At 35.9% G+C, this 26,939-nt stretch overlaps 1 protein-coding gene across 1 annotated transcript; it reads right to left on the reverse strand.

Annotated features, from left to right (window-relative positions):
* Positions 1-529: 529 nt before the first annotated feature.
* On the reverse strand, positions 530-26,713 carry LOC140152089 (uncharacterized). Its single transcript, XM_072174388.1, has 18 exons — positions 26,588-26,713; positions 21,705-21,796; positions 20,507-20,691; positions 19,639-19,712; positions 18,823-18,941; positions 18,066-18,127; positions 17,689-17,780; positions 16,626-16,719; positions 15,767-15,926; positions 15,330-15,361; positions 14,864-14,921; positions 13,999-14,128; positions 12,079-12,247; positions 10,754-10,993; positions 8,494-8,629; positions 7,517-7,618; positions 1,452-1,619; positions 530-888 (listed from the first exon to the last, which is right to left on the reverse strand). The coding sequence occupies exons 1-18, from the start codon at positions 26,608-26,610 to the stop codon at positions 773-775; spliced, it is 2,052 nt and encodes a 683-aa protein (XP_072030489.1). The 5' UTR covers positions 26,611-26,713; the 3' UTR covers positions 530-772.
* Between the last annotated feature and the right edge of the window lie 226 nt (positions 26,714-26,939).

Raw genomic sequence — 26,939 nt, forward strand, 5'->3', positions numbered from 1 at the left:
CACAGATGGTACACAGATAATCTAACCTAGTCATGATTCAATGTGTCTTAGGGGCCAGTAAAGGAAAGAGGTGGCCAATATGCTTCACCTGGCAGGGCATAAGACAATGTGAGACATAATTTAAATTGTAGGGATCAAAAATATATGATGCAAGCACAAGATATTTTTTGGACTTGTACCATTTACAGTGGCGTAGATTTATTTTTGACATTGGGGGGGATGGTGTTGAAAAAAAATTCTTGAATAATAGTGAATCCAGCACTTTTTGGCGACAGAATTAGTTGATGTTACAAATGCGCGCGAAGCGAGCGAAAAATGTTGCTATTTTCAAGCTAAACTGATGAAATATGTTGCAAAAGTTGAATAAATGCGCGCGAAGCGTGCGAAAATGTGCACTTTTGGGGCTAAAATGGGCAAATATGAGGTTAATTTGGTCAGAAACCTATATTCAGGCGTCAACATTGGGGGGGATGATTGTATGGAGCATCCCCCCCTGGCAAAATATTGGGGGATAAATCCCCCATCCCCCCGGATCTACGCCTATGACCATTTATTTTGTATCCTCGCATATATTAACTGTGTCTTGTATTGCTTTACACCCTGCCAGGGTGAAGCATATAGGCTACATCCTTTCTTCATTATTTTATAACAAAGAATTATATAATGTACATATGAATTTGTGATAGCACTATTAAGTCACTATTCTTATTTTTGTAATACATTGTTGGTATCGACAAAGTATTCACTCAGAATATGAGTCTTATATACAGCACTATTGCTGAAACCAAAATATCACAGATAAAACATAGTTTCCAGCTATCCTCCCCACTGGTACTGTTGTAATAGCTGGACAAGGCACATCATTGGCTACAAAACTGTGTTGGAATGCTGCAAAGATAAGAACACAAGAATATTTGTTACAGGAATGCAGAAAAGAGTGATCATTTTAATTAAATAAATCTGTGAGCCATAGGGAGTGGATTGGATTGATTTTATACAAAATGTACAATAAGTACACATAATAAGTTGGTAATTAATAGCTCAATATGGCCAGATTTACAATGTGGAATGCAAACAGTGGTTCTTAAGAGAAATATTGTTATTTTAGAAGCTATAATGTAGATAAATCTCCAAAAGTAAGATATAACATGGAAAGAAATTGTTACGAGTAAAACTGAACCAAACTTATGTAGTCATTTGTTGAAAGAGTTATAAAATGTTTAGCTGGTAATTATAAATAAAATATCAGGCTGAATAATTAGTCAAACCAAACAATCACATAATTATAGACTGCTTTGCCATTTTGTATTAGCCACAGAGATAAGGGTGTGGCCATATGCAATGTTAATGATAATTGTAAATGCATTCCACAAATATAGTAATATAATAAAATAATTAAAGTTGCAAAACTTGTGTGAATAAATCATCTTTCCCTTATTCAAAATACGTACATTTTGTCATGTCTACCTGTCCAGTGGTGTTTTGCTGGTAGAATAACCTAAGAGACAACACGTCATGAAATGTCAGCCTTGTGTCTTTCAATTCATCTCTGATACAGTCCATGACATGACTGCTTATTGTGTCCATATGATCTGACCAGTCACCATCATCAGACCAATCTACATAACAGAAAGGGAAATCAAGAAATTGCTTGTATTATTAATTGAATACAAACTGTGGTTAACCCCCAATATCATATCTAGATTGATGCACATCCAGGGGTTATATAATGTTGACATTTAGCATTTTTGACCCATCATAAAAAATCAAGATAATAATATCAAAATTTTACCAATCTCAAATAAAAGCAAGTTTCTAATAACACTTCTTTTTTAAACTTGGTTAAGATATCTAATTTCACTTATTAGGCAACTGCAATGTTTTTATGTGAAAGAAATAAGGGTGTTTCAAAGACATCAAAGTACAATGCACAAATCTATCAGTACAGCTAGCATGCAGTTGGGAACAGAAGCAGCTAAACAAAATGCTTAGCCTACTGCCTGTATTTTACAATGCATAGCATCTGTTAGAAGAGGCTATACCTCAGCAGTAATTAGATCTCATCAGAGATATAAATTTAACAAACTGACAGAAAAGAAGCAATGCAAACTTGTAGCAGGTCAGGGCATTATAATTTGTCTTGGGAGGATGCTGCAGAAAAGTTAAAAAATGTGGAACTTGTTTGGTACCTCAGACAACTTTAAGCCATTAACAGCTCAGCAGCTAGGATTAGTTCCCTCTATCAAAGACCCATGTCATCACTCTGGAACATGTGGTATTCCACTACAAGTAGTTGCCAAACTATTAAACTTGGAAATCACAAGTAAAACTGAGATGCAGGAAATTGGCATTCAGTTGGTAGATGTGAGCTGCGCTGCATGGAGAAAAACATCCAATTCATACTGATAGACTGCACCGAGATGATTTTTAAGCCAGGAATTGTGTATGAACTTTTCACACTAGACAATGATGATACAAATGAAGGCAATGAAAAGAATAAAGATATGCCTGAAAAGGAGGGGTCATTGGAAAACAGGTCCCAAACCAAAGCAGGAACAATTTCCTCAAATTCTTGATGAAATTTGGGAGTTGATACAACTCCACGGATTTGCTGCCCTAGCTAGACTAAGAACAGGTGCTTTTTTCTCTGTTGTAGTATCATAGCCCAGGGTCTGATGAAACAATAATTTACAGCTATGAAGAAGAACTTGCTGGTACATCTTCATCTTGGAAAAAATGTGATGTAGATGAAAATTTGACAGATACCTGTAATCAAGATTTAACAAAGGTAATATTTGATGCAATTTAATTTTGAATGTGACAGAATCCTCTAAGTATGAGTAAAACCTGGCACTTACACATATATCTCTCATCTGTTTTTATTGTTTTAAGAGACAGCAAGTGCATCCACCATATACCAGTCCAGTTCCAAATGATGAAGGAGATTCAGAAGCAGGAAAGGATTGTAGGATCAAAACAGGTGAGATTAACTTGAATGTTTTGATGCAGTGGAGAAAGTCAGTGGCACCAACTTGTGCATGCATGGTACTGATATACTTAATGAGGTTAATCATTCAGCTTTCGATACCATAAACGCACTGGACCGAAGGTAGAGGATGTTGAACTGAGGGAATCAATGCTCTCAATGGAAAGAGAACCTGCCTCATACAGCCAACATAGTGAAAAATCACAGCTTGAGGGAAAGGTAATGATTTATGCAATTTTATTTTGAATGTGACAGAATCCTCTTAAGCATGATGAGTAAAACCTGGCACTTAACACATTTATCTCTCATGATCGCATCTGTTCTTATTGTTTTAAGAGAGACAGCAAGTGCATCCACCATATACCAGTCCAGTTCCAACTATGAAGAAGATTCAGAAGCAGAAATCTTCTAAAGGATTGTCATCATCATCATCATCATCATCAGTCGGCTGCGGAGCAGGCAACTACAAGCTTTCTCCAACTAATGCGATCTTGGGCAAGCGAAACAATTTTGTTTGGCTGCAGCATCCCTTCAGTATCTCCCAGGAGGTGCTGAACATACTGTAAGTACAGTGTGCGCTGCCGTCCAGGTTACCTCTTCCCATGTGGTGGAATATAAAGCGCATATTCTTTCACAGGCTCGCTATCTTCAAGACGCAGTATATGGCCGAGAAATTTGAGTTGTTTTATGAGAGACATTAAGTGCATCCACCATATACCAGTCCAGTTCCAACTGATGAAGTAAATTCAGAAGCAGGAATCTTCCACAGGATTGTAGGATCAAAAAATGTGAGATTAACATGCAGTCAACATGTTTGATGCAGGAAACACGGCTTCCACCGTGGTCACTTGTGTGAGAGCCAATTAATCCTTCCTGTAAACGACCTTGCTGAAGCACTCAATTCCAAAACATATGATAATCATAGAATTCAGCAAGGCGTTTGACACAGTTCCTCACCAGAGGCTTCTGTACAAAATTGAAAAATACGGTATAACATTATACATGGGACTCATACATGGGTTAAAATTTTTTAATACAGCGGAAACAGAGAGTTGTCATTGATGGTGATCATTCACAGTGGGTGCCAGTCAGATCAAGCGTTCCCCAAGGCACCGTCCTCGGCCCTTTACTGCTCTTAGCATACACAAACCTCCCTGGTAACATCTTGTCGGAGGTTTGTTTATTTGCTGACGACTGTGTAATGTACCGCCCCATCCACAACATCCACAACATCTCTGATGTTACTCTCCTTCAATCCTTGCACACTTGGCAAAACAACTGGCAAATGCAATTCAACGCCAGTACATGTAAGTGTTATTAAATTGTCTCATTCTAGAAAGAAGACTACTCGCCAGTACAAACTAGGGCAGTCAGTATTGCAAGAAACAGACTCACACTCATATCTATATCTGGGCATTCAAATAACAAATAATTTAAAATGGGATAACCACATCAACCATGCCATCTCAAAAGCCAATAAAGTTCTGGGTGTAGTATGCAGAAATTTACATCCATGTACCACAGAGCTCAAAGCAACTGCCTATAGGTATTAGTGCAACCGCACCTGGAGTATTGCGGAACCGTCTGGGATCTGGCAACTAAAGAACTCATACTTAAATTGGAGGCCGTTCAACGCAAAGCTGCAAGATTTGCCTGCAGAGATTATGACCAATTTAGTAGTGTTACTAAAATGTTGGCATGTCTAGAATGGGACACATTCCAACTGCGTCGACAAACTAGCCGTCTCACTCGGCTACACAAAACCATCACAAGACAGGTTACCATACCGGCTCAAAAATTTCTCACACCAGTTGCCCGCCCCACTTGCTGAAACAACACCAAATTATTTAACAGACCAAGAACCAATAAGAACCGTCTCAAAGACTTTTTTCCCAAGAACAATTACAAATGCAATTCTCTGCCTGATAACATTGAAACAGCATAAGTATTTAACCAAGAAACAACCAACCACTTAAGGAAACAGCAAAAACTCCATGATTAATAGCTCTCACAGCGCTCTCTCATTCCTTTGCGTTTGGCTTCAGAGGAAGCGTTGCTAAGTATTTACTCAAAGTCAAAGCAGTGGAGAAAGTCAGTGGCATCAACTTGTGCATGGTACTGATATACTTAATGAGGTTAATTATTCAACTGCAGAAAACATTTGTTCGCTACCATGAACGCACTGGACCAAGAATATATGATGCTGAACTGATGCTCTCATTGGAATCAGAACCTGCATCATACAGCCAACATAGTGAAAAATCACAGCTGGAAGAAAAGGAAATGTTATGCAATTTTATTTTGAATGTGACAGAATCCTCACGAAAAGGTAATGATTAGTGTAACCTTATTTGCAGATTCTGTTTAGTCAATATAAACCATCACTGGCATCATGTACACATTTTAAATTGTATTCACTGCTACTATGTATAAGCTGTTATTGAAATCATTGCCTAGCAGCAATTTCATTGACTGTTTGTATGATGTCAGAAAATGCATTGCAGCCACTTTAAAAGCTCAACTCTGGGAACTCTGAGCCATGATTTTATTGTTAACCGTATTCTATTACTAGGATGTCCACTGTCAACACATATGTTGCTAGAACAGTTTCCCTCTCCTTGTATGTGAGCAATCATGCATGTATTGTCTATGCAAATACAGCGCTCCATGCACTAAGTACCATAGCTATTAAATGGAGCAGAGTTACATGTTGTAGTCAAATTTAGACTTAAAACATGGTGTTTCAAGAAATTCCTTATTCCACCAGAAAACATTAACCAAACTCTTTCCTGATTGGTCAGTAAATAGAGAGGACCTTTCTTTATTTAGGGATCAACTTTTTTAAAGAAAAATTTAATGAGATGAGAACTACAACAGGTTGAAGTGACACCATTCTGTGCATCATGTGTTGAAACATAATTATTTCTGAATTTGGATTGATTCAGACAAGCAAACTGACATACTCATATAATTTAACTATTTTTGAAGACAAAATGTACAGGATGTTAAGAAATTAAAGAATGTTTAAGCCTTCCAAAACCCATCTCAAATTATGCACTTCTGACCACCATGTCCATTTATATTTTAGATACGCTACCCATCTTGGCTTCCATGCACACACAGTATATTGCACAATGTAGTAAAGATAACCTTTGAGTTGGAGCAAATTTCTCAAAATTGGTAGTGATTAATGTTACCAAACTTATGTCATGATGAATTATAATCATTTTTGAAGAAAAAATGTGCTAACCTTTGATTGAACAATGTTTATACTCAAAAGTAGCACATACTTTCCAATTATTTTCTTTATATTTGACCAGTTATATTGACCAATATCTCAAGTTGAGAAAAATAGATTTTTGCATCTGAATTCGTCATACTTTGTATATTCCTCAAATTTTCAAATTACATATCATCACTATTTGAAGTGATGCAGGAGAAAATATATTTGAGATTCATATGAAAATAGCTGTAATGCTGTTAACAATTTTATATATCACATCTACACAAAAGAAGCTGCAATCCAATTGTTGATGTCAATTACGATTCAGGCACCTATTCATTGAATGAGGATGACTTGTATGAAAAATCCATTAACTAATTATTGACTTGTGATATACCTTCTGTGCCAACTGTGGTAAAAATAGTAATATGAAAGATTTTCAGCTTCCCCATCTATTTTATTATATATTGTTGCTTGATTCCTATATAAAGAAGAAGAGATATACAAGTAGTGATCATTTTTGTTAAAAAGTGTTCAATCATTCAATAAGTTGCAATAGAGAGTCAAACCTTGGAGAATATACTCCACAGCTAAAAAATTAGGATGCTAAAAAAACAGAACTTTAAAATGTGTGTGTACTAAAGATTTTTCTTGTGAAATCTACTCTTCGCAAATATCTCCTAATACACTTTTATCAACGTGGCAATTTAAAAAAGGAGGGAGGCATAGTCAAAAACATTTATTGATTTTCATGGGTATACTAGCTAATCATATTGCTCTCTGAAAGGGTAAGAATTCCAAACTCTATGAAATTTTTTGGTGAGGAGTATACATAAAAAGTTATAAAGTAACACTCGTCCCCATAACATAAGAATTCATTTCCCATTTACACATTATTTATATGCCTGCTCTCTGATTGGTTGGTTGTTGTATATAATTTTAGATAATAATGTGACATGTTTTTGTAGTGCAAGTCTCTTATCGTAATGTGCCCTGATAATTTCATGATAAGGCGCAATATAACTCCATATAAGCTTGTATGTAAGTAATAGTCAGAGCAAAACCAAAGGTAAGATTTGAGCTCTCAAATCTGCCTATTTCAACCAATTTGTAAATTTAAATTGTAAAATAAAACAGAAAGAGGCAAAACATAAAAAGAGGGGTGGGTGTGAAAAAAAGGGGAGAGAGGGAGGGGGAGAAAGAAAGTGTGAGAGTGTAAACAGGGGGATGTGTATATAGAGTCACTGTAAGTTCAATTCAGATGTTCCTGTGATTTCAATGCCATTAAGCACAAGCTAGTTTCTTACCTACTGATGTCATTATTGCACAGCACCTATCTTCCGATTCTGAATGCAGGACTTGTAAACTGACCGTGTAGTTGTGTTTACTAACCCTTGATTTCTCTTTATCTGAGGGAAAATAATGAAGAGAAGTCACAAGTAACTAATCAATTAAACCAGAGAAAGTCTATATGGCTATAGCGGCTGCTCTGTTGAAGGTTCCCTGTCTGAAATATGGCTTATAATGTTGAATATGAAATAAGGTTAGCCACGTTGAACCTTATTTTGAGATAGCAAACTTTTTACATAGCAGGCAGACACCATGTATGGCTGGCACTCTTGTTGGGGATATAGTACAACTCTACACTATTCTTCCAACCTGCTAAGTATTATTAGTTGCACAAACTCTTAGCACATGCACGCCTTCTGAGTCAACAATAGTCCTTGCCAAAATGCGAGAGGTACCCTACTTCAATATTTTCGTAACTGCCCTTATGATGGCATGTGTTTCAAATTTAATCACTTTCAAATTTGTGGATGGATATAGTCCATTTGGTTTCCTCAAGGCAGTGATGTCAGTACTGATGCAGTTACTTTGTATTAAATACTGTACATATGCACTGTCTTTATACTGCGCCCACTGGAGCATGCACAGATGTCATTGCCTTGATGAAGCTATATAGGTTAGGGGCACTCACATGTAAAGGTGTTACGGGTATGTGCAGTAGTCATTGGTCCCTCTTAGGCTCTCCGCCAGTTTCTTACAGCCCGCATTTGGATTATACTCCAGTTGGTTTGCCTCAAACTGATAATTGTAGCTCTCTTGCTCAAATTTGGAACAATTTGGGATTTTTTAACCCCACAGCCTATAATTTGCCCAATTTTAGTTTCCTAGACCCCCCAAAAACAGTTATTAGTTCCCAAAGTTTGGTGCTCCTCAATGCAGACCCAACCAAAATTTAAGTTGAGTGCCTCCCTCTGGTTAGATTAGGTCAGCAACTTACATTTCCATTGTTGTTTGTCCTTGTTGGCCACTACATGCCATTCCACTAATGCCCCTTTGGGCAACATTGGCACAACAACTGTACATAACAAACATGGTACTTTGGGGCTCTCACCATATGAAGATAGATCATCATCCTGTACCAGTTTTAAAAAAGAGAACAAATATAGATTTGATATAATCTGAGACAGAATTAAAAAGGCAAACTCCATATGACCCGATTGTTAAGTAGCACATAAACAGGTTCATCAGAGAAAAGGAATCGTAAACAATGTTTCCTATTTCTGAGACCTAACTTATGTTTGAAGATGCAAAATAAACCCTAAGGTACACTATTTTCAGAAACTCAATCATAACTACTAGACAAATTGTTTCCGAGTTTGATTGACAGGTGACGCATACTTTTTAATTTTTTCTCTGATTATAATTGGAAATAATACCCATGAATAGACTAATAATAAACAGATGGTGCACCAATTGACAAAGTCCAGCATCATCTGTTAATGAGGGCCCATTATTACATGAAGTGCAAAAAATGAAAATCTTATGCCCACCCTACACCAATTACAGTGTTTTTTAAGCACAGTCTTGACGTCATAAACGCAAATGCACATAATGCCGTCTATAAATAGCTGAAGACACACAGAATGATCACCCCTCATGATTATCGCTGAATCAATGCACACAAAGCACAGGGACTTCTGGTAAATGACCCTGTCAGCAAAGTAGCCCGGGCCCTTCCAGAGATGTGGATCCACAGCTTCAATTAACAGCCTTTTCTGGTTTCTCGGGGAGTCCAAATTTAAAGGGGATGGGTTAAGTTCCACAGTCTTAAAAAATTTGCAAAGAAGGGGGGGGGGGTCAAAATTGCCCATTCTCTTTCTAGGCCTAGGCCTTACAAATTACATTTTGGAACAAACGTAAATGTACATATACTTATAAATCGGTCAAAAACATGACAGTCATCAAGTTATGATTATGTGTAAAAGTGTTGTTAGCTTGTATTTAGCTATTATTTGTGTTGGTTTATTAATTAGACAGCCATTGAAACAATAAAGAGGCAGCTACTTAGTATAACAAACAATCATCACATAATTCTAAGAAGCAGTGAGGCACCAGATTTTTTTGAGGTAGCTGGAGTGGTGAATTTTCCTTAAAAAATCCAGAACTGTTGACAATTTTTGCTCAACTTTATGTCAATTATTTGTTATGTTTTGACTGGGAGAAAACATGGTGGGGTGGTGTGGGGTGTTTGCAGAATGGAGAATCCAAATGGAAAACAGAGAATCCAAAAGGAAATATCACTACCCCCACTCCTGTTGAAGATTCACTGCTGAAAAGACAAAATTTCAACTTTCAAACTTTTTAAAAGGAAATGTTGTTAATTCTCTTGACTAACTCACAAAGATTTCAAGTTGTTTTATTACAACCTAAGGAGCATGATAAGTCAAAAGATTTTATTAGGGGGAAATCAACCAATATATGATTAAGAAGATATATTTAGACTATATATTATTGTGAAATCAAGTCCAGATATTCAGATTGTTATGAAATTAAATACCAGTTTTACTCTGGGTTTCACTATTAGCTGCTATATATATTGTTATACGCTATAGAAAAATGCTTTTAGAGCTTGCCTTCTTTAGTGCAAAGCATGTAGGTATCCATCAATGCCTATTGTCATATATGTTTTTTGTATTTTTTATACATTAGTTAGCCTAGAAACCAAGGTTAACATTTAATATTCTCCTCTTTTTATGTACAAATATAGGTTATCTTGTAATTATGCGACCCTGCATAATTTGAAAAGATATTTCTTATTTTGTAATATAATTTTATTATAGATCTTATACATGTAGCTTGATCAATTGTAAAATTGAATAACTAATGTTTGATTCTTACTTACAACCCTTGCTTAATTTCTCTTGTCACTTGTTCCCCCCTCCCTCCATCTCCCTCTTTCTCATTCTTTATCTGTTACCCTCACATCTCATTCTCTTTCTTCCTCTTTTCCTTCCAACCTTTATTTTCACTTTTTCCTCCATTGCTTTTCTTCTCTCTCTCCTCTCTGTCATGTTTACTAATATTTTTGAACTGCATTGCTGTACTGTTAATTACATGGATTCTTATAATTTAGCACTATAAACCTTTAATATCACTTGTCGATTGTTCATGATAATGGTGTCATATCATACCAAATTGTGGAATAAGTTGCAGCCAAAAAGTCACCAAAAACAAAATCAAATACTACTTATACTAACCAGGCACTGACTAAGAGCTGCTTCCCAATGATGCCTAGCGATAGACATGTATCTTGGATCCGAGACATAACATACATTGATAATGATGCTGCTCAGGGAAAGACCATTATGCATTGCTTCAAGCACACGTGACACACTACGAAGAGAAAGCTTGCATTGAGTTGTTATACCACCCTCTATCATCTGCATTGAGCTTGGACACAATCCAATAATACCAGCACAGAAGAAGGTGTTACCTAGCTGAAAAAGGATTTAAAAAAATCAAAAACCAAAGTAAGATATTCATGTAAAACTTCTTATGATTAAAGATGAGTCTAATCTGCTTACAATTAGACCCAAAGCAAACTGTGGAAGACAGGGTCGGTTGGTCGGATTTTATTTTTTTTACTTCTCAAAAACCAGGGGTGTAACTCAATTGGAATTGCTCAAAGAGCCACAGGTCTGACTGTATAGCATGCCATCATGTGTAACATCATTTAGCCTACATTTTACTGCAAGTAGCAGAAATCGAATCAGAAAAATAATTTGTAGAATTTTGCACCTTCGTTACTCAGCCATGCAAATTTTGGTCACAAAATTGTTTTGATATAATATGGATATGTGCCCTGAAAATCTTGCGTTCAATTTACAATGTGGCAATGTAGATGTATTAGAAAAAAAAATTAACTTGCAATGTTTCTGGTCGGCTGGAGAACTTAGGGTCTGTTGGCAGAGTATAACAAAACAATATTTTTGGGGCCTTACTTTTATGATGACAAGAATCAATTTAACATAATTTATAATTTTCTAAATCGATTTACAGGCTAGTGTACGATTTCCTGTGGTATATATTCAAATGTATGAAACCAAGTGTAAGATTGATTGACAAGAATTGCAGTTCGCAACACATACATGTAGATGAACTAGACTAACTCAGATTAAACATAACATAAGAGCAATCATTTGCAGCATGTAATTAATAAAGGGGCCCATCTCACTAATACGAATAACATTTGTAAGTTTGACTAATCAGACATAAAAACCAAATGTACAATTGAAATTAAGTCTTTGAAATGGCCCAGCATTATAATATCCAGTTTCTTGTGAAGCCAAATTCTAGTAACCCACTGAGGAACAACCAGTCATGACCATGTATAATTTGTGAATGCAATTCAGAATTCAGTCATGGATCAGTTAACCCACAGTTGGAGATGTACATACATGCCTTCAGGTAACCGATGTATTATACTCTTACCTGTACGGCCTGACTGTATGGTCCAATGTTAGCTGGTGCCCAGTGTGATATACCCTGTACATGCATGGTATGACAAGGTACTACATCTTACCTGTACTGCCTGACTGTATGGTCCAATGTTAGCTGGTGCCCAGTGTGATATACCCTGTACATGCATGGTATGACGAGGTACTACATCTTGGCTACTTTGGTCTTGGTGATGCGATAAACAATCTATCTGCACAGCAACATTCTTGGGTAGATTCACTTGAACACATACCCTGATAACAGCAAATTATCCAAAATTTGCATACAAAAATCAACAAAATATGAGCAATAAAGCAAGCTTTATTAAGGCCAATAGGCCAACATTTTGCGGGTGTTTTCTGTTGTGACCGAGACAGCAGCTAATTTTCCATCAGCGTCTTTCTACAGCAGCTAATATTTTCTGTGGCGTCATCTGCTGCAGAAAACACCAAGAATGAGAACAAAGCCCTGAACAAAGCTGACCACTTTTAGACTGAGATCAGAAAGTCGCTGCGGAAAACTATCCTTTTTCTTGTTTTAACATTTCTACCCCATCACAACAAAAGGAAGTATGGGACAAATTGCTGTCATTGAGATATGGTGCAAAAATATGATTTTGTTTAATTTATCTAAAGAGGTAACAACACATCTGGAAGTATAAAACAAGCTCAACATTTTATGGCAAAATATAATCCATGGCAAAATATAATCCATGACAACTGAAGTGTTCAACTTGCCAAAGCCCAGACCAGTGTAAAAGAACATTGTATTGAAGACAAGGTCACTTTCCCAAATCCTAGTATAAACATTTAGTATTAATTGCTGGTAATAGTTACTGCACTTAAAACAGATGCTGGCTACCTCCCTGGCCAGAGTTGGCCTGGTCAACCATTCTTCCTCTGTAAGGTTTTACATAATAGCCATACTCTTTGGTGTTCTGGTATGTAAAATCATTGTACCTTATCAGATATTATCAATTGACTTAAAACAATGATTAATTATTTGCATAAAATCATCACAATTTGCCAAATTGTATCCCACATACTTCCTTTTGTGATGGTTTTTCCCTCACATGCCCCAATTTTGTGTGAACAAAATCTGTGGAAGCAAGTACTCTTCATGCAATTTACTTACTTTTTGAAGACATAACTAAGCCAAACTTTTATTAACCCAGAAGAAGGTGTATAAACATTTAATTTAAGCCCCAAAAGTATATTGAAACAATTGTCTCATACTTCCTTTTGTCGTGGTGGGGCAATAGAATAGCCATGGCATTTAGTATGGCAGATATATTTCAAAATGCATCTTGCATATGTCTGGTCTGGGAATTTTCTAGACCAGGGACTTGGGCATGTCCTTATATGGACAAACAAGCAAACCATTGTGAAAACATATAAACTAATGATTTATAACAGTGTAGGAAATTTAGCAAAACCAAACTAGAGAGCAAGACAGGCTCTTCCTTAAAGTTAGAGCATCATTGAAACTTTTACATAAAATGCCATTACATATTATTGAAGACAGAGATAAAAAGACTAAATTGTGTCTGATGACGTCATCTGTCAATCAAACTCGAGCACGGTTTGTTTACAAGTGTCGTGATGATGCCTTGCTGAACGTGGCGGTATAACCGGGCAGCGCCTTGTTGTTAATTTTGCACCTTCAAACATGAAAACCATCTCAAAAGTTGGGTCTTTATAGTAGGAAACTTTATTTCCCAAAGGCACCATGTCAACAATGCTTATAGCCTAAAAAAGTTGGTTTCTGCCTTGTAAAAGTAAGTAATTTTCCCCATTTTCTGCTATTCCTTTTCTCCAATCGGCACCAGATAAATCGGCCTCCCTTTACGCGCTATTAACCAATCAAGGATCGTAGGGAATTTGAATGACAGTGACGTCAGATGCGATTTAGTCTTTGTTATCTCTGTCTTTCATTATAGTTTGTATTATCAGTGTGAAAATTAGACATTTCACTGGGCCAGGCATATACATCCTCAATTCCTTACCTTGCAGGTGGGTTGAGTGTGAAGTACTGGCAATAAACTGAGTTTATACTTGCAAAGTTACACATATCACCTACGTACAAATGCACCATTGCGACATCACTTAATGTATGATCATGTTGCTGTAATTCTTCTGCAAATGGAAGAAAAGACAAGACCAAATAAATCCTGGTAAAACACAAGTGCTCAAATCTTACTATATTTATAGCTTAGTTTTGCGATTGTATTTAATGTTGCCCCAGCCTTAATTATAACCCTTTCACTAATGCTAACCCTAATCCTAGCCCTAAACACTAAGCGCCATCACTAACCATAATTCAAACCCTTACCATCATAAAGTATTACAGACAACCCTAATAACCAGGTTCTGGATGAAGTTGAAACAAGTTTTGGGTACAACCGAAAAGTTTCAGCAAGAGCCATCATCAATTAGGTTAAGTTACCCATGACATGTATAAGAAAATTTGTAAAACAAAAAACATTTTTCAATGTCACAGCTTTTAAATTAGCTTCACCTCTTACAAAAGGGTCAAACCATTCAATTTAGGAACTTGCTTTTTCACTAACTTTTTTTCCCACATGAAAAAGCCCTTTTCACTTTAAATAAAAGCAGTTTCCATCTAATTACTGTATACCGGGAAATTTTCAAGAGGTGTTTATTTTCCCACTTTTTGTTGTTCATTAAAAGGCTGTGAAAATATTTGTGCCCCATTGGCTTTGTCATGCTGCTGTTTGAAATCATAAACCAATGAAACTGATACTTGTTCACAACAGTGAAAGTTGTGACAAATTAATACCACTAAAATATACAGTATTGAAGTATTCCATCTGTCAGGTTTACTTGATTGATATCATCATATAGGCATACTTGTAAGTGTTTCCATGGCAACTTTAGTAGCATCTAATACCCGATGAGTTGGAGTCATCTATCACAGCCACAATCCCTGAGATACAGAGTAAACCACTAGAGTTGTGTTTGCTTATTGGTTTGGTCATGGAAGATTCTGAAAGACACAACAGATACTGATATGACAGATTGTGTTTATACCTTATGGTTATCCTACCTTGCACAATAAATAAAGAGTATACAATCCAACCTCTTTTATCCTGCCATGTTGGGACCAAGCATTGGATGGATAAGTGAAAAATCTGGATAAGTTAATCATATGAAATTTTGCTTTGAATGTCTTAAGTGTTAGGATTGAGACAGCAAAATAATTAGTCAAAAAGTGGTAATAACAATGTAAGCTGGTATTTGTGATGCATGCCACACAGTTATGTCCTTCTACATGCAACAGTGTAGTAGTGATGTAGTGTTGGACCGTAGGCCTTACATGAAATATGTCAGCTGATATGATATACATGACTGCAAACAACAACAAAATAAATACGAAAAAACATTTTGTGCTGACTGAATTTGTTGATGACTAAAAATAAGGATATTCAACAAACTGATATAAAAATCTGCAATAAGCAACAAGTCTGACTGGAATATTGTTGCTGCTGCTGGGCTTCTTTTACCAAAGTTAAGTTGTATGATTCTGTTTTGTGACTTTTGAATAAACAAAAGATTGATGAGATTTGCATGCTGCCTCGTTAAGTGTATCAACCAGTCCAATGTTTTGTGGTTCTCTGCCAGGACATGTATAATAATCCATGAGTTCTAACATTCTGATGGAATGTAGGATGTATTTTCCATGCACTGGTGGAAAATGTCATGAAAAAGCTGAACTGCATATTAGCCTCAAGTTTGTTTGTTGAGTCTCCTCACCTGATGAGTCAGTTAATACTGTGTGTGTTGATTCAACTGTAATGGCTGCATCTTCATCATCTACCTGAGTAGTGTTATCACATCCAAGCTCTTGTAGTAAGCAACTTCCTCTTTTTATTGGTAACTTGGATATTCTATCTGAGAAAGGTAGTGATGTGTCCTGCAACAAGTACAATAATATGTTCAAACCATGTTGTGAGTGGTCAAAACTAAAACTACCCCCACAACATACACATTAAATATTGTTTTATATGGTCGAATTAGAGATTTTTGACTGGAAATGTTTGTATCACGGTCAAGAGCTCAATACATGCTATGAGTACTAGGTCTAGTTAGAATGTTAATTTCACCATTCCTCACAATGTACTGGGGATAGAGCCTTTTCAGTGACTGCTCCAAAGTTCTGGAATGCCTTACCATCTACAATCAAGAATGCCATCAGCCTGAGCTCATATAAGTCATTGATCAAAACCAACTTAATTTTTGCTGCCATTGCTTTCTGTATTTTTGAATTATTTGGCTATCTTTTCTCTTGCACCTTGAATCCCTGGGCAAGGGTGCATATAAATACTTGTTGTTATGATATGTTACTTATTTGGGGTCCTTGAGTGAAAAGTTGGCGATAACAAGTGATATTTCCTGTCAGTTTGCTAACATTTTCAATAATAAGCTTCTCGGCCATGCTAAATTTATGTGGCCTCAATGAAACAATCCTAAAAATACATCCTATGTTCCTGATTGCAATCAATGTTATAAAAATCAATCTGACAATGAAGTAGTAAAACAGTTGTCAACCTTAATCTAATGTCATCTAATCTAATCTAGATTGGAATTAACTTAAATAATCACATCAACGTACCATCACCTTGTCCTCCAGGTGCATGCTCTTGAAGTGCAAATAGTGAACAGGTGCAAAGGCATCATCGGAATGTGTCACTGATTCTTTTGAATCACTGCAGGTAAATAAAAATGGAACAATATTAAAACAAACTAATAGGTCTCAAGGAGACTAATTGTACTCATTGGTTTGCAACTTGACAACATCATATTTCATCATAAGTTATTTTGGTCAAATTTTTAAACCTATATAATTGACATCTTCATGTCATTGATGGGTTCAACATCGATATCACATACTATAAAACAACAAAAATGAGGTCATGAAGGGTCATGATTATCATGTGATATTTCTTGACCTTACTTTCGTTACCCTATCGATATCAATGTTCACCCCATCAATGGCAGGAATGTGCCAATTTCAGGAATGGTCTATAATTTTATCTGTCAAAATGTATGCACTACATCTAGAGGGAAGTAAGTGACTGTCTCATGAATAGTGGACACCATCAATTTTGCTCCCATGACTATTATTTGTTTGCTCCCAGAGGTATTATTTGAAATAAAGCAGCAAACATGCAACAACATAAAGTAAGATAAACACAGTTTTCTGTTTTCTCAAGTGGTCAGTTTAATAACCATTCTGATCTCCAGCCAGTAAAATGTATGCCTGGCAAGTAGGTTTTGAGAACTGTCTGCTTAAGGGAGGAGCCATACTTTTCCAGTTACAGCCATTTGACTACAAAGCTGTAGTGTGCTTTTTAATATTAAAGCCAATATTTCCACAGGTATTGCAGTTTTTGAATTAAGGCTAATAATATACCAAAAAAGAAAAATCATGGACATGAGATGGCAATGACAACCCTTATATCAAGCCATGTGATCTCCTGTACTGAACACCTACCATTCCTCTTGTATGTCAGCTTTATTTACCTAAATATTTTAGTGCATTGGTGTTTTACAGGGAAGCAAATCATCAAATATAATAGGAATATGCCAAGAAACTATGGAATATTCATACTAACAGTATAAATAGTACAACTGTGAACCAAATATCTGATCAGGTGTTGTTCAATAACACTTACATGACAATCTTTTTATTGAAGAGAGGACAATCTAATGTCACCGTCTCAAACTCGCCACCTTCTCCACAAACATTCAGTTGGTATTTGTCTTTCTAAAAATATATATTTACAGAAACACACAAAAGAAATACAACAGCAAGTTATGTGTAGAAATAGCAAGTTATATATGTGTACGAAATAGTAGTTGATTGAATTTTGTTTATTTGTAAAAAAGGTACAAACCTATTTAAACTTACGACATGTACAGCTACATACTTTCTATGTTAGAATTCAGAATGCAACTGCACTGAAGTCACATCAAGTACTTATGAAAAAGGGAACAGGAAAAGAGGTAAGCACTATCAAATAGGAAATATGTCAAGCAGCAACCAACATACCATTATCAACATGTGAGGCTGAATTTCTGCAAGTGTCATCCCAAGATGCTTAGATGTAAGACCTGTACATAATAAACGCATATATCATACATATCAGTACAGATCATTATATGGATATGAAAGGAAAGGAGGCTTTGTTTTAATAATCGCACACTCTCACAATTCTAAAGGTCAATTCATGACTGAATCATACTGCACCTTGGTAGATGAAACTACCAACCTTTCCATCCCACAACTTGAAGAAATGTCATATAACCATTGTATTTTGTACTTGACATGGATTCTGTACCATCTTCAGTCTTACTTTACAATATAATGGATCTATATGGAGAGTTCAGATGCAAAAAGCGATATATTAATTGTTCTCGATTTGAGATACAGGTAAGTAAAACTTGTCAAATATAAAAAAATTACAAAGAAAATATGTGCTGCCCTTGATCATAGTTTCAAAAATATACACTGAATTTTAAGTAAGGTATCAATTTAAATTTAGCATTATATGGCAGATGTCTTTGGCCTTAATGCCAAAAGTTTGAAAATGGCTTATATCATATTTTGCATCTAAGCTCTTCATATGGTATTAGAAGTATGGCCCATTGCATGATCTCTACACAGCAGCTCTGATGAGAGTGGACAATGAGTTATATGGGCATGATTGCCATGAGGTGATGGGTTGCAAAATTCAGATATAGTTTCATGCTTTATTGTTGGTATGTTTTCAGCAGATACTCATTGGTAGGGAGTGTTTACCACTCACCTAAAGCTGCTACTTTAATAATGATAGCATCAACCTGAGCATCAATCATCTCTTGTAATAACTCCTCTTGGTTACGCCTCCATAGGAATGCCAAGGATGTCAATCCTAATCTGGAACAGCTACATAAAAAAATACTAGTTATGATTCAAATAGATCCAATTTCATTGTTTTCCTGGAACTTTGTGTATAGTTTTGATTTCTTGTACAGGTGTTTTTGAAACTGACAGTTGTACCTGAAATAAATGTGTGAAATACCTGTGCCAAAATGTGTAATGTTTGTAATGCTTGTTATTTACATTGTACGCTTACAACTTATTAAGAAATGATGAAAACATATGTAAGAATCCCCTATCCTTTAGGTCTGTATATCCTGGGTGTATAGCTATGCCAATAGCATAACAAGTAAACCCCAATTAGACTAGTGGGTATGCTATGTTTCTTTTAAAAGTTGCAAGTTTTGTAACATACCTCCAGCTGTAACATCCATAACACTGAAATTGCCCTGTTGCAACTTAACTGACATGCTTACTCAGTTGCCAATGGGCTATTCCAGTTGAAATCCAAACAACCCTTATGGAAGACATGACCGTAATATCCCACGCAAGGGATGAGAATTTAAAATGAGGTTACCCAAATGGGTGACTCCATTTGGGAAATCTACACCCCGTGTGGGAGATTAAGGTCATGTCTTCATAGGTAGTGTATGGATTTCAACTGGAATAGCTTGACGGGTAAGAGTCCTAAATGGAAGATATGTAAAACAATTGCATTAAAGCTTTAGAATTAAAGGCCAAATGAGATACACATAGTACTTACACATTTTCTACTCTGACTCTCTGATAATTTGATAGAATAGCCCCAACAGACACTGCTTCTATTCCCATTTCTCTCTGTAACAGAAAAAATAGCATTATGTAAAGATGTGATTATTACAGACATTATAATCATTATGACTATGTGTACAACATAAAATGCCTCTAGATTGATATCTTCAAACAGAAACAATTCCTCTCACTTAAGAAAATAGTTTGCCTCTTCCCTATACTCATATGGTTCTTTTGTATATATATTCTAAATCAGGGGTCAGCACCCTTTTTAAAACCTTAGGGTTTGCAACTTTTTTTGAAGCTTCCCTAAGCAGGCCCATAGCCAATAGAAAATAGCAAAATTGGGCCAAAAATGTCAAATTTTAAAATAAATACACCCCAAATCATGAACTTTCTGTGAAATTTGCCTAAAATATAGGCCCCAAAAAGGAATGCTGTAGAAGGGGCAAAGGTCTGCTTTTGGTCGTAGTGAAGATTTCTCTTGAGACATTGGACAATCTGCACCCCCATGAAAAATATCCTGGCTAGGAGCCTGTCCCTTTTATGGATGTCCACTCGATTATTTCTTGACCAAGCTTGTGTGCAACTGAAAGGGATGCTGCATGCCCTGGGTAGAAAATGATCAAGTTATTGTTTAGGTTAACGATAACACATCTATATAAAAAAGGAAACTCTTGACAATTTTACATAGTTTAAGGATAAATAGATAGAGATATGAAAATTTCTACCAAAGCAAATGAAACCTTATTTTTTAAAGATATTGGATAATTTATATGAATATTTACTAATAAGAAACAGGTTGAATTAATCCGTTACATCAAAATTAACATATAAAATTCAAACTTTGAATGACTTGCCTTCACAGTGAGTAGAAGCTGATAGAGGTCTTCCACCTCATCCCCTTCAGTAGGCCTGTAATCCTTGCCCTGTTGCAAGGAACCACCTTCTATAGCTTGTCTGTACAGTGGTAAACCAATGGCCTCTGCATACAGTTCAATCACATGATGACCTACAGTCTGGTACATGTAACTATCTAACTCATCTGAAAACAAAATTGGGAATACATGAAATACATCTTATCCAAGGACATTGAAAATTATAAAAGAGGTGATAGAAATAAGCAGAAACCATAAACAATTAAGGCTAGATGTTCAGTTTTCAATTAAGTGCAAGGAATAAATTTTGAAGGTGACAAAATTTAGTTTGTCCATGTATACAATGCAGAAGGAGATGAGCTATACAGTTTTGACAGATATTCTGTTAAGTTCAACTTATTGAATGAATATCAAGAAAATTTAAATTGTTATAGTTTCTTGTTTTTTGTTGAGATAATTATACCTTGACAGTCAGCGGTTCCCGATGTGTGGTGATGGTGATTGGTCTTCCAGGACAAGGATCGTATTCCAGGCCTGCTTCCATATATGGCTCTCCTTGCCATGTTTGAATTCAGCAACTCACTTCTTTACCATGCTGTACAAAGGGGCATATGGTCACCATGCCTTGGTGGATCTCATTGAATGTTAAGCCCTTGAGATTGATAGCAGATGACACTGTATAATGGCCTTTTTTCCCTTCAAGTTTCAAGGGTTTTTTATGTTTAATTTTCAGAAACATCTCAAACAAAAACAAAACAAGAAAAGATCACTTCAACCTTTCAGTGTAGTCAACAACAAGTTGAACTGCACAGAATATCAGTCAAACTGTAATTACTGTACATACATAGCTCATCTCCTTCTACCTTCATCACCCCTCATATAATCTTACCTGTTTGTTTTGGATACAAATTGGCTAAGGCAACCAGCTCATGTCCCTCAGCTACACACTGGATCATATTGTACCTTCATCACCCCTCATATCTTACCTGTTTGTTTTGGATACAAATTGGCTAAGGCAACCAGCTCATGTCCCTCAGCAACACACTGGATCATATTGTACCTTCATCACCCCTCATATCTTACCTGTTTGTTTTGGATACAAATTGGCTAAGGCAACCAGCTCATGTCCCTCAGCAACACACTGGATCATATTGTACCTTCATCACCCCTCATATCTTACCTGTTTGTTTTGGATACAAATTGGCTAAGGCAACCAGCTCATGTCCCTCAGCAACACACTGGATCATATTGTAGCAGCTATCCTTGCCACCACTACATGATGAAAAGGAATACAAAATTGGTGATAAATTAAAGGCTGTAGTACAATAAAAGCAGCCCAGGTCAGGTTGGTACTTAATCAAGAAATCATCCTGTGATAACTGACAATGGATTTGAGGACTAACCTTAGAGGTTAACCCTAACCCAACTAGGACTCACTAAAGCTCATTATTAAAACCACTCTGCGTGCATGCATTCCACGGGACTTGATGACGCAATCAGACCAAGTCATATATACCCAGGGCATCGTTGGCTGGGCCAACGACACCTGTGTAGCTACATGCTGGGGATCTTCTGCGTGGCATGCGAGGGGTCCGAGGTTCGAATCCTGGGGGTGCCAAGTGACTTTCTTCTTCATCTTCTCTCCTTTTTTCGTTCCTTCTTTCCCTTCCGATAGCCAAAACACCACATGTAGTGTTAGGGTTAATGACTGCATATCAGTTGCTTTGAGGGTCCAGTATAAGGAAACATCTAAACACTTTATTTGGGAAACAAGGAATATTCCTTGGGACTTCTCGAAGGATATTCTGAGCATACTGTTTAAATGTTTCACAATACTCAAAAAATGACTGATGGAAGGTCATTGACATCATTCATATCCAATGCGGTGGCATAATTATAAAGTGTATGTACTATGTCAGTGTGGTCAATGACCATTGGTCAATTGAAAAATTATAAAATATGATTGGATCGCACAAAGCGTCTAAAATGAAAGTTAAGAAGTAAATACAACTGATCACAGACATCATAACAGGTAATCACACCAAGAAAGTTACGAAATGGCAATTCAAATTCATGTAAATATAAATGTAAGCCTGTTAAGGGGTATTTACACCCATTGCATTTTTTTTTGCATTTTGTGAAGAAATGAGAAAGAAGTGGTATGCAAAATGAAGGGGCAAATCCTCTCGTTCTGTTGGTGGCACCGGTATCAATATAGCTTTCATGCTTTTAAAGGTACATGTAGAAGCCAAAAAGTGGTACATTACTGATGTACAACTTATTGGCTTCTACCTTTAAAAGCATGTAAGGTACATGTACATTGATACCGATGCCACCAATAGAACAAGAAGATTTGCCCCTTCACTTTGCATACCACTTTCTCCATTTCTTCACATAATGCAAAAAAGAACGCAAACAAATGCAATGGGAGTTATTATAGTACCCCCTTAAAAATATTTGAGTCACAACATTGTTCTTTAAGGGGCTGTGCAATAATTATGACCCACCCCCGGGTAAAATTTTCGAACGGCCTGCCAAAAATTGCTTCCCCCCCCCCCCTCTCGGCCTGCCAAAAATCGCTTGCCCCCCCTCTTGGGACACCAAAAATCTTTGCCACTCCTTTACACATGAGGTCTGTAGCTCTTACGGATTTTCTGTGGCAGCCATTTAAAGTTGGAGTAGGGGGGTCTAAATTTGGACCCAAAAGTTGCCCTTTAAATAAATTTCATCTTTGGGAGTCTGTGCCTGCAAATTTGCAGGTTTTTAATATTTTTACAGGTACAACATATGACTAAAATATAAAGCAAATCTGAGGGGGTCAGGTGGGGTGCCTCCTTGATTTCATATGGAGTGACCCATATAGGACAGGGTTGCTTGATATAAATCACATTTTTTTCCAAAAAATCATTTATTTAAATTTAAGGGATCTGGAATGAGTGTTTAGAGCATTTCGACAGTATTTTTTGTTGGACATGAGAGCACATCTGACATATCGAATTGCATTCTGAATACGAAGAATGTCTTTCTGATATCAAATAATTTTCATTTTTGAAATTCACGATATAATACAAATTTTATGACAAATTATTAAAATTTGATATTTTCACATTTTTGATATATAACAGTCCTCGAAGTAAACTTTATAAATCTAATGATATATTCTTAAAATGTATGTAGCTGGGAGGAAAAGCCGACGGTCAATTGAAAATTTTGACCTCAATATTGAAGATATGGATTTTTTTCCCAAAAAGACCTAATTTTTTTTTGTGTTTTGGGAAACAAAAATCAATATCTTCAATACGAAAGGTGAAAATTTTGAATTGATCATCGGCTTTTCATCCTACCCACATACACTTTTTTAGTATAAATCATCAGATTTATAAAGTTTACTTCAGTAGGCCTTACTGTTAAATATCAAAATATCAATTTTTAATCATTTGCATAAAATGTGTATTACATTGCAAATTTCAAAAAATCAAAATTATTTGATATCAGAAGGACATTCTTCGTATATAGAATGCAATTCGATATGTCTGATGTGCTCTAATGTCCCACAATAAATACTGTCCAAACGTTCATACCCCATCTTAAATCAATGATTATTTAGAAAAAATTATTGATTTAAATTGAGCAACCCTGTCCAATATGTGTGTCCAAAGTCACCCCACTGTAGTCACCCCACTTTAGTAGTTATTGATTTATTGATTAAATATTGGTTTTCCCTCATTTTTGACTGTAACTCCACAACTGTTGTTTGTGCTGAAATAAAATTTCCAGTGCAGTAGTTGTAGTCCTTGCCCCTATAATATATGGTACATAATACATATACAGAAAAAGGGGCATATTATAGGGGCAAGGACTACAACTACTGCACTGGAAATTTTAATTCAGCACAGACAACAGTTGTGGAGTTACAGTCAAAATGAGGGAAAACCAATATTTGATCAATAAATCAATAACTACTTGCCTTGAGTTGCTGAATTTTCAGTGCAGTAGTTGTAGTCCTTGCCCTATAATATATATACATCTTAATTGTCACCAATGCGCTATAATTTTTGAGAAAAATGCAAAAATAGGCACAAAATTCGTCAGGGGTGTAGTAGGCTACCCCCTTAAGCTGTACAAACATACCTTTTATTTTGTCAAACAAGCTTTATTTTGTTCCAAAATCCACATTTTTATTGCGATTTTTGACTTAAGGGGGTACTACACCCATGTGGTAAATTTGTGACTATTTTTGCATTTTTTTCAAAAAATAATTACACACTGGTAACAAAAGTTGTGTATATTATTGGGGCAAGGAATCCAATTACTACTCTGAAATTTCAGTGACTCAAGACAAGCGGTTCAGTATATATGATAGGAAACGAGGTACATCTTAGTGGTACCTCATTTCTGGTCATAAATAACAAACCACTTGTCTTGGGTCACTGAAATTCCAGTGTAGTAATTGGATTCCTTGCCCCTATAATATACATAACTTTTGTTACCACTGTGTTATTAGTTTTTGAGAAAAATGCAAAATAGACACAAATTTATCGAGGGGTGTAGTACCCCTTAAAGGCTAAGTTAATGTACGATTTCCTTCAAATTTTAAATTTGTCATTATATACTCAAAATGCTGAAATAATACTAGTAATAATTATCGGGAATGGTTTCTGTCCATTTTGAGCTGAAATAACGAGGTAAAGTGAAAGAAACACTGCTTGTTATTTTGACCGTTTAACATGCAGTTCTATGGGAGGACATAAAGTCATAATTCTTTGAATTATGACTTTATGTCTAACTTTGCTCTGTTTACCTACAAACACAACAAATTTGGCTGATTCCATTTAGGTGCAAGTTGTGACATGTGTAAACATTACAAATATGCCAAAAAAACAAATAAAAAAAAAATTAACCAAATTCATATTATAAGATCGTACATTATGACTTTAAAAGAGCTGAATGCAAAACCGGTGATGCAAACTGTACATTTGATTTGATGGTGATTTACACTCACGTATCAAGTATTTTCAAGCATGTTTCACAGTTTTTACTGCTTGATGCAATTCTGCATTTATTCAAGATGGCGAAATTTCACGAAAAATGCAATGTATTTTTCTTTGAAACAATCCCTCATTTCACAACTTCTTTGCCACTTTCCACTCGTCTGATCATCTTTTTATGTGACGGAAGTGATGCTGCTTTTTATGAAGGTATGATTCTTGTTTCTCAGATCATTTTTTTAATTGTTTTTTGAGACAAAAACTTCCTAGCAGAATAGCAGTTTCCACTTGTTTTCAAAAAGTTGTTTTGACCTTGTTTTTTACCCCATACTTTCCCTCATTTATCGAAGCGCTGCCCTCCTTAACATTAAACCTTGTCTTCAAAGTGTTTTCTTTTATTATACTCAAGGACTTTAATTTGATATATAAAATGATGTGGTTTGATGGCAAATTTGAATTCACCTTTAGTTTCATACAAAGGCTACATGTTCATGTAATAGGTATCCTAGGTGAATTCAAATTTGCCATCAAACTGCATTCTTTTATATATCAAATTAAAGCCCTTGAGTAAACAAAGCCAAAACTGAAAACCTTTTTTTCATAGCACTTTCCGTAGCAAAGTTACATCTTGTCAAAGCCTGACTTTCATCAAAAAGATTCATCTAGCAAAATTCCCCAAAACGGCATTTCGGGGGTGTTTCTAGATCTTAGTCTCATGGCGATAGCAGCTTTTTTTAATGGAACTGCTATCAAAATCCCTCTGAAATTCCATGTGCGGGTGACATATCACCATAAAAAATTATATATTTGGGTCAAGTGAAGTATAGAAAATATATTTATGTAGGTTTCTTTCTTCGGGCACAAGTTTTAAATTTCTATGTAAAAATGCATTGACATTGTCGGCGAATTTGGCTGACCAGCAAATGTGTTAACTAAGGTTTGCCTGGGTTACCTACATGTAAGTTGCATGCACTTGCATGATGCAGATGATGACAATTATGGGTTGGGTCCTGGTCAATTTTGACGCCTTAAATATCGTAGATATGGTAAGATAAGTAAAAAAAATTATAGATACCTTATCAGAGCTACGACTTTCATTGTTTTCGTGTGGTGGCAATGACTACATCAAGAGAAAACAGCTCGAATTTCAGTGACTAAAACTTCTCACGGTTTGTTTACATTCACATGTGTTTGACCTCCAAGTTGGTTCAAAGGTCATGAAAAGATCAAAGTTCAAAGTCCAAGTAGGTCTCGTTCATTCAAATTGTTCTACAATATTTATATTTTGGATAAAATAAAGTATTATTGCCTTAATAAAACAAATATTTAGATAATTGTATTTAATTTTGTTTAAAATATTGATTTTAAGACCAAAACTAGGCAGCAAGTTATTTAAAAATTGTCATTTTTCGCAGTTTTCTTGTTTA

Source organism: Amphiura filiformis, chromosome 5, assembly GCF_039555335.1.
Source record: "Amphiura filiformis chromosome 5, Afil_fr2py, whole genome shotgun sequence".
NCBI lineage: Eukaryota > Metazoa > Echinodermata > Ophiuroidea > Amphilepidida > Amphiuridae > Amphiura > Amphiura filiformis.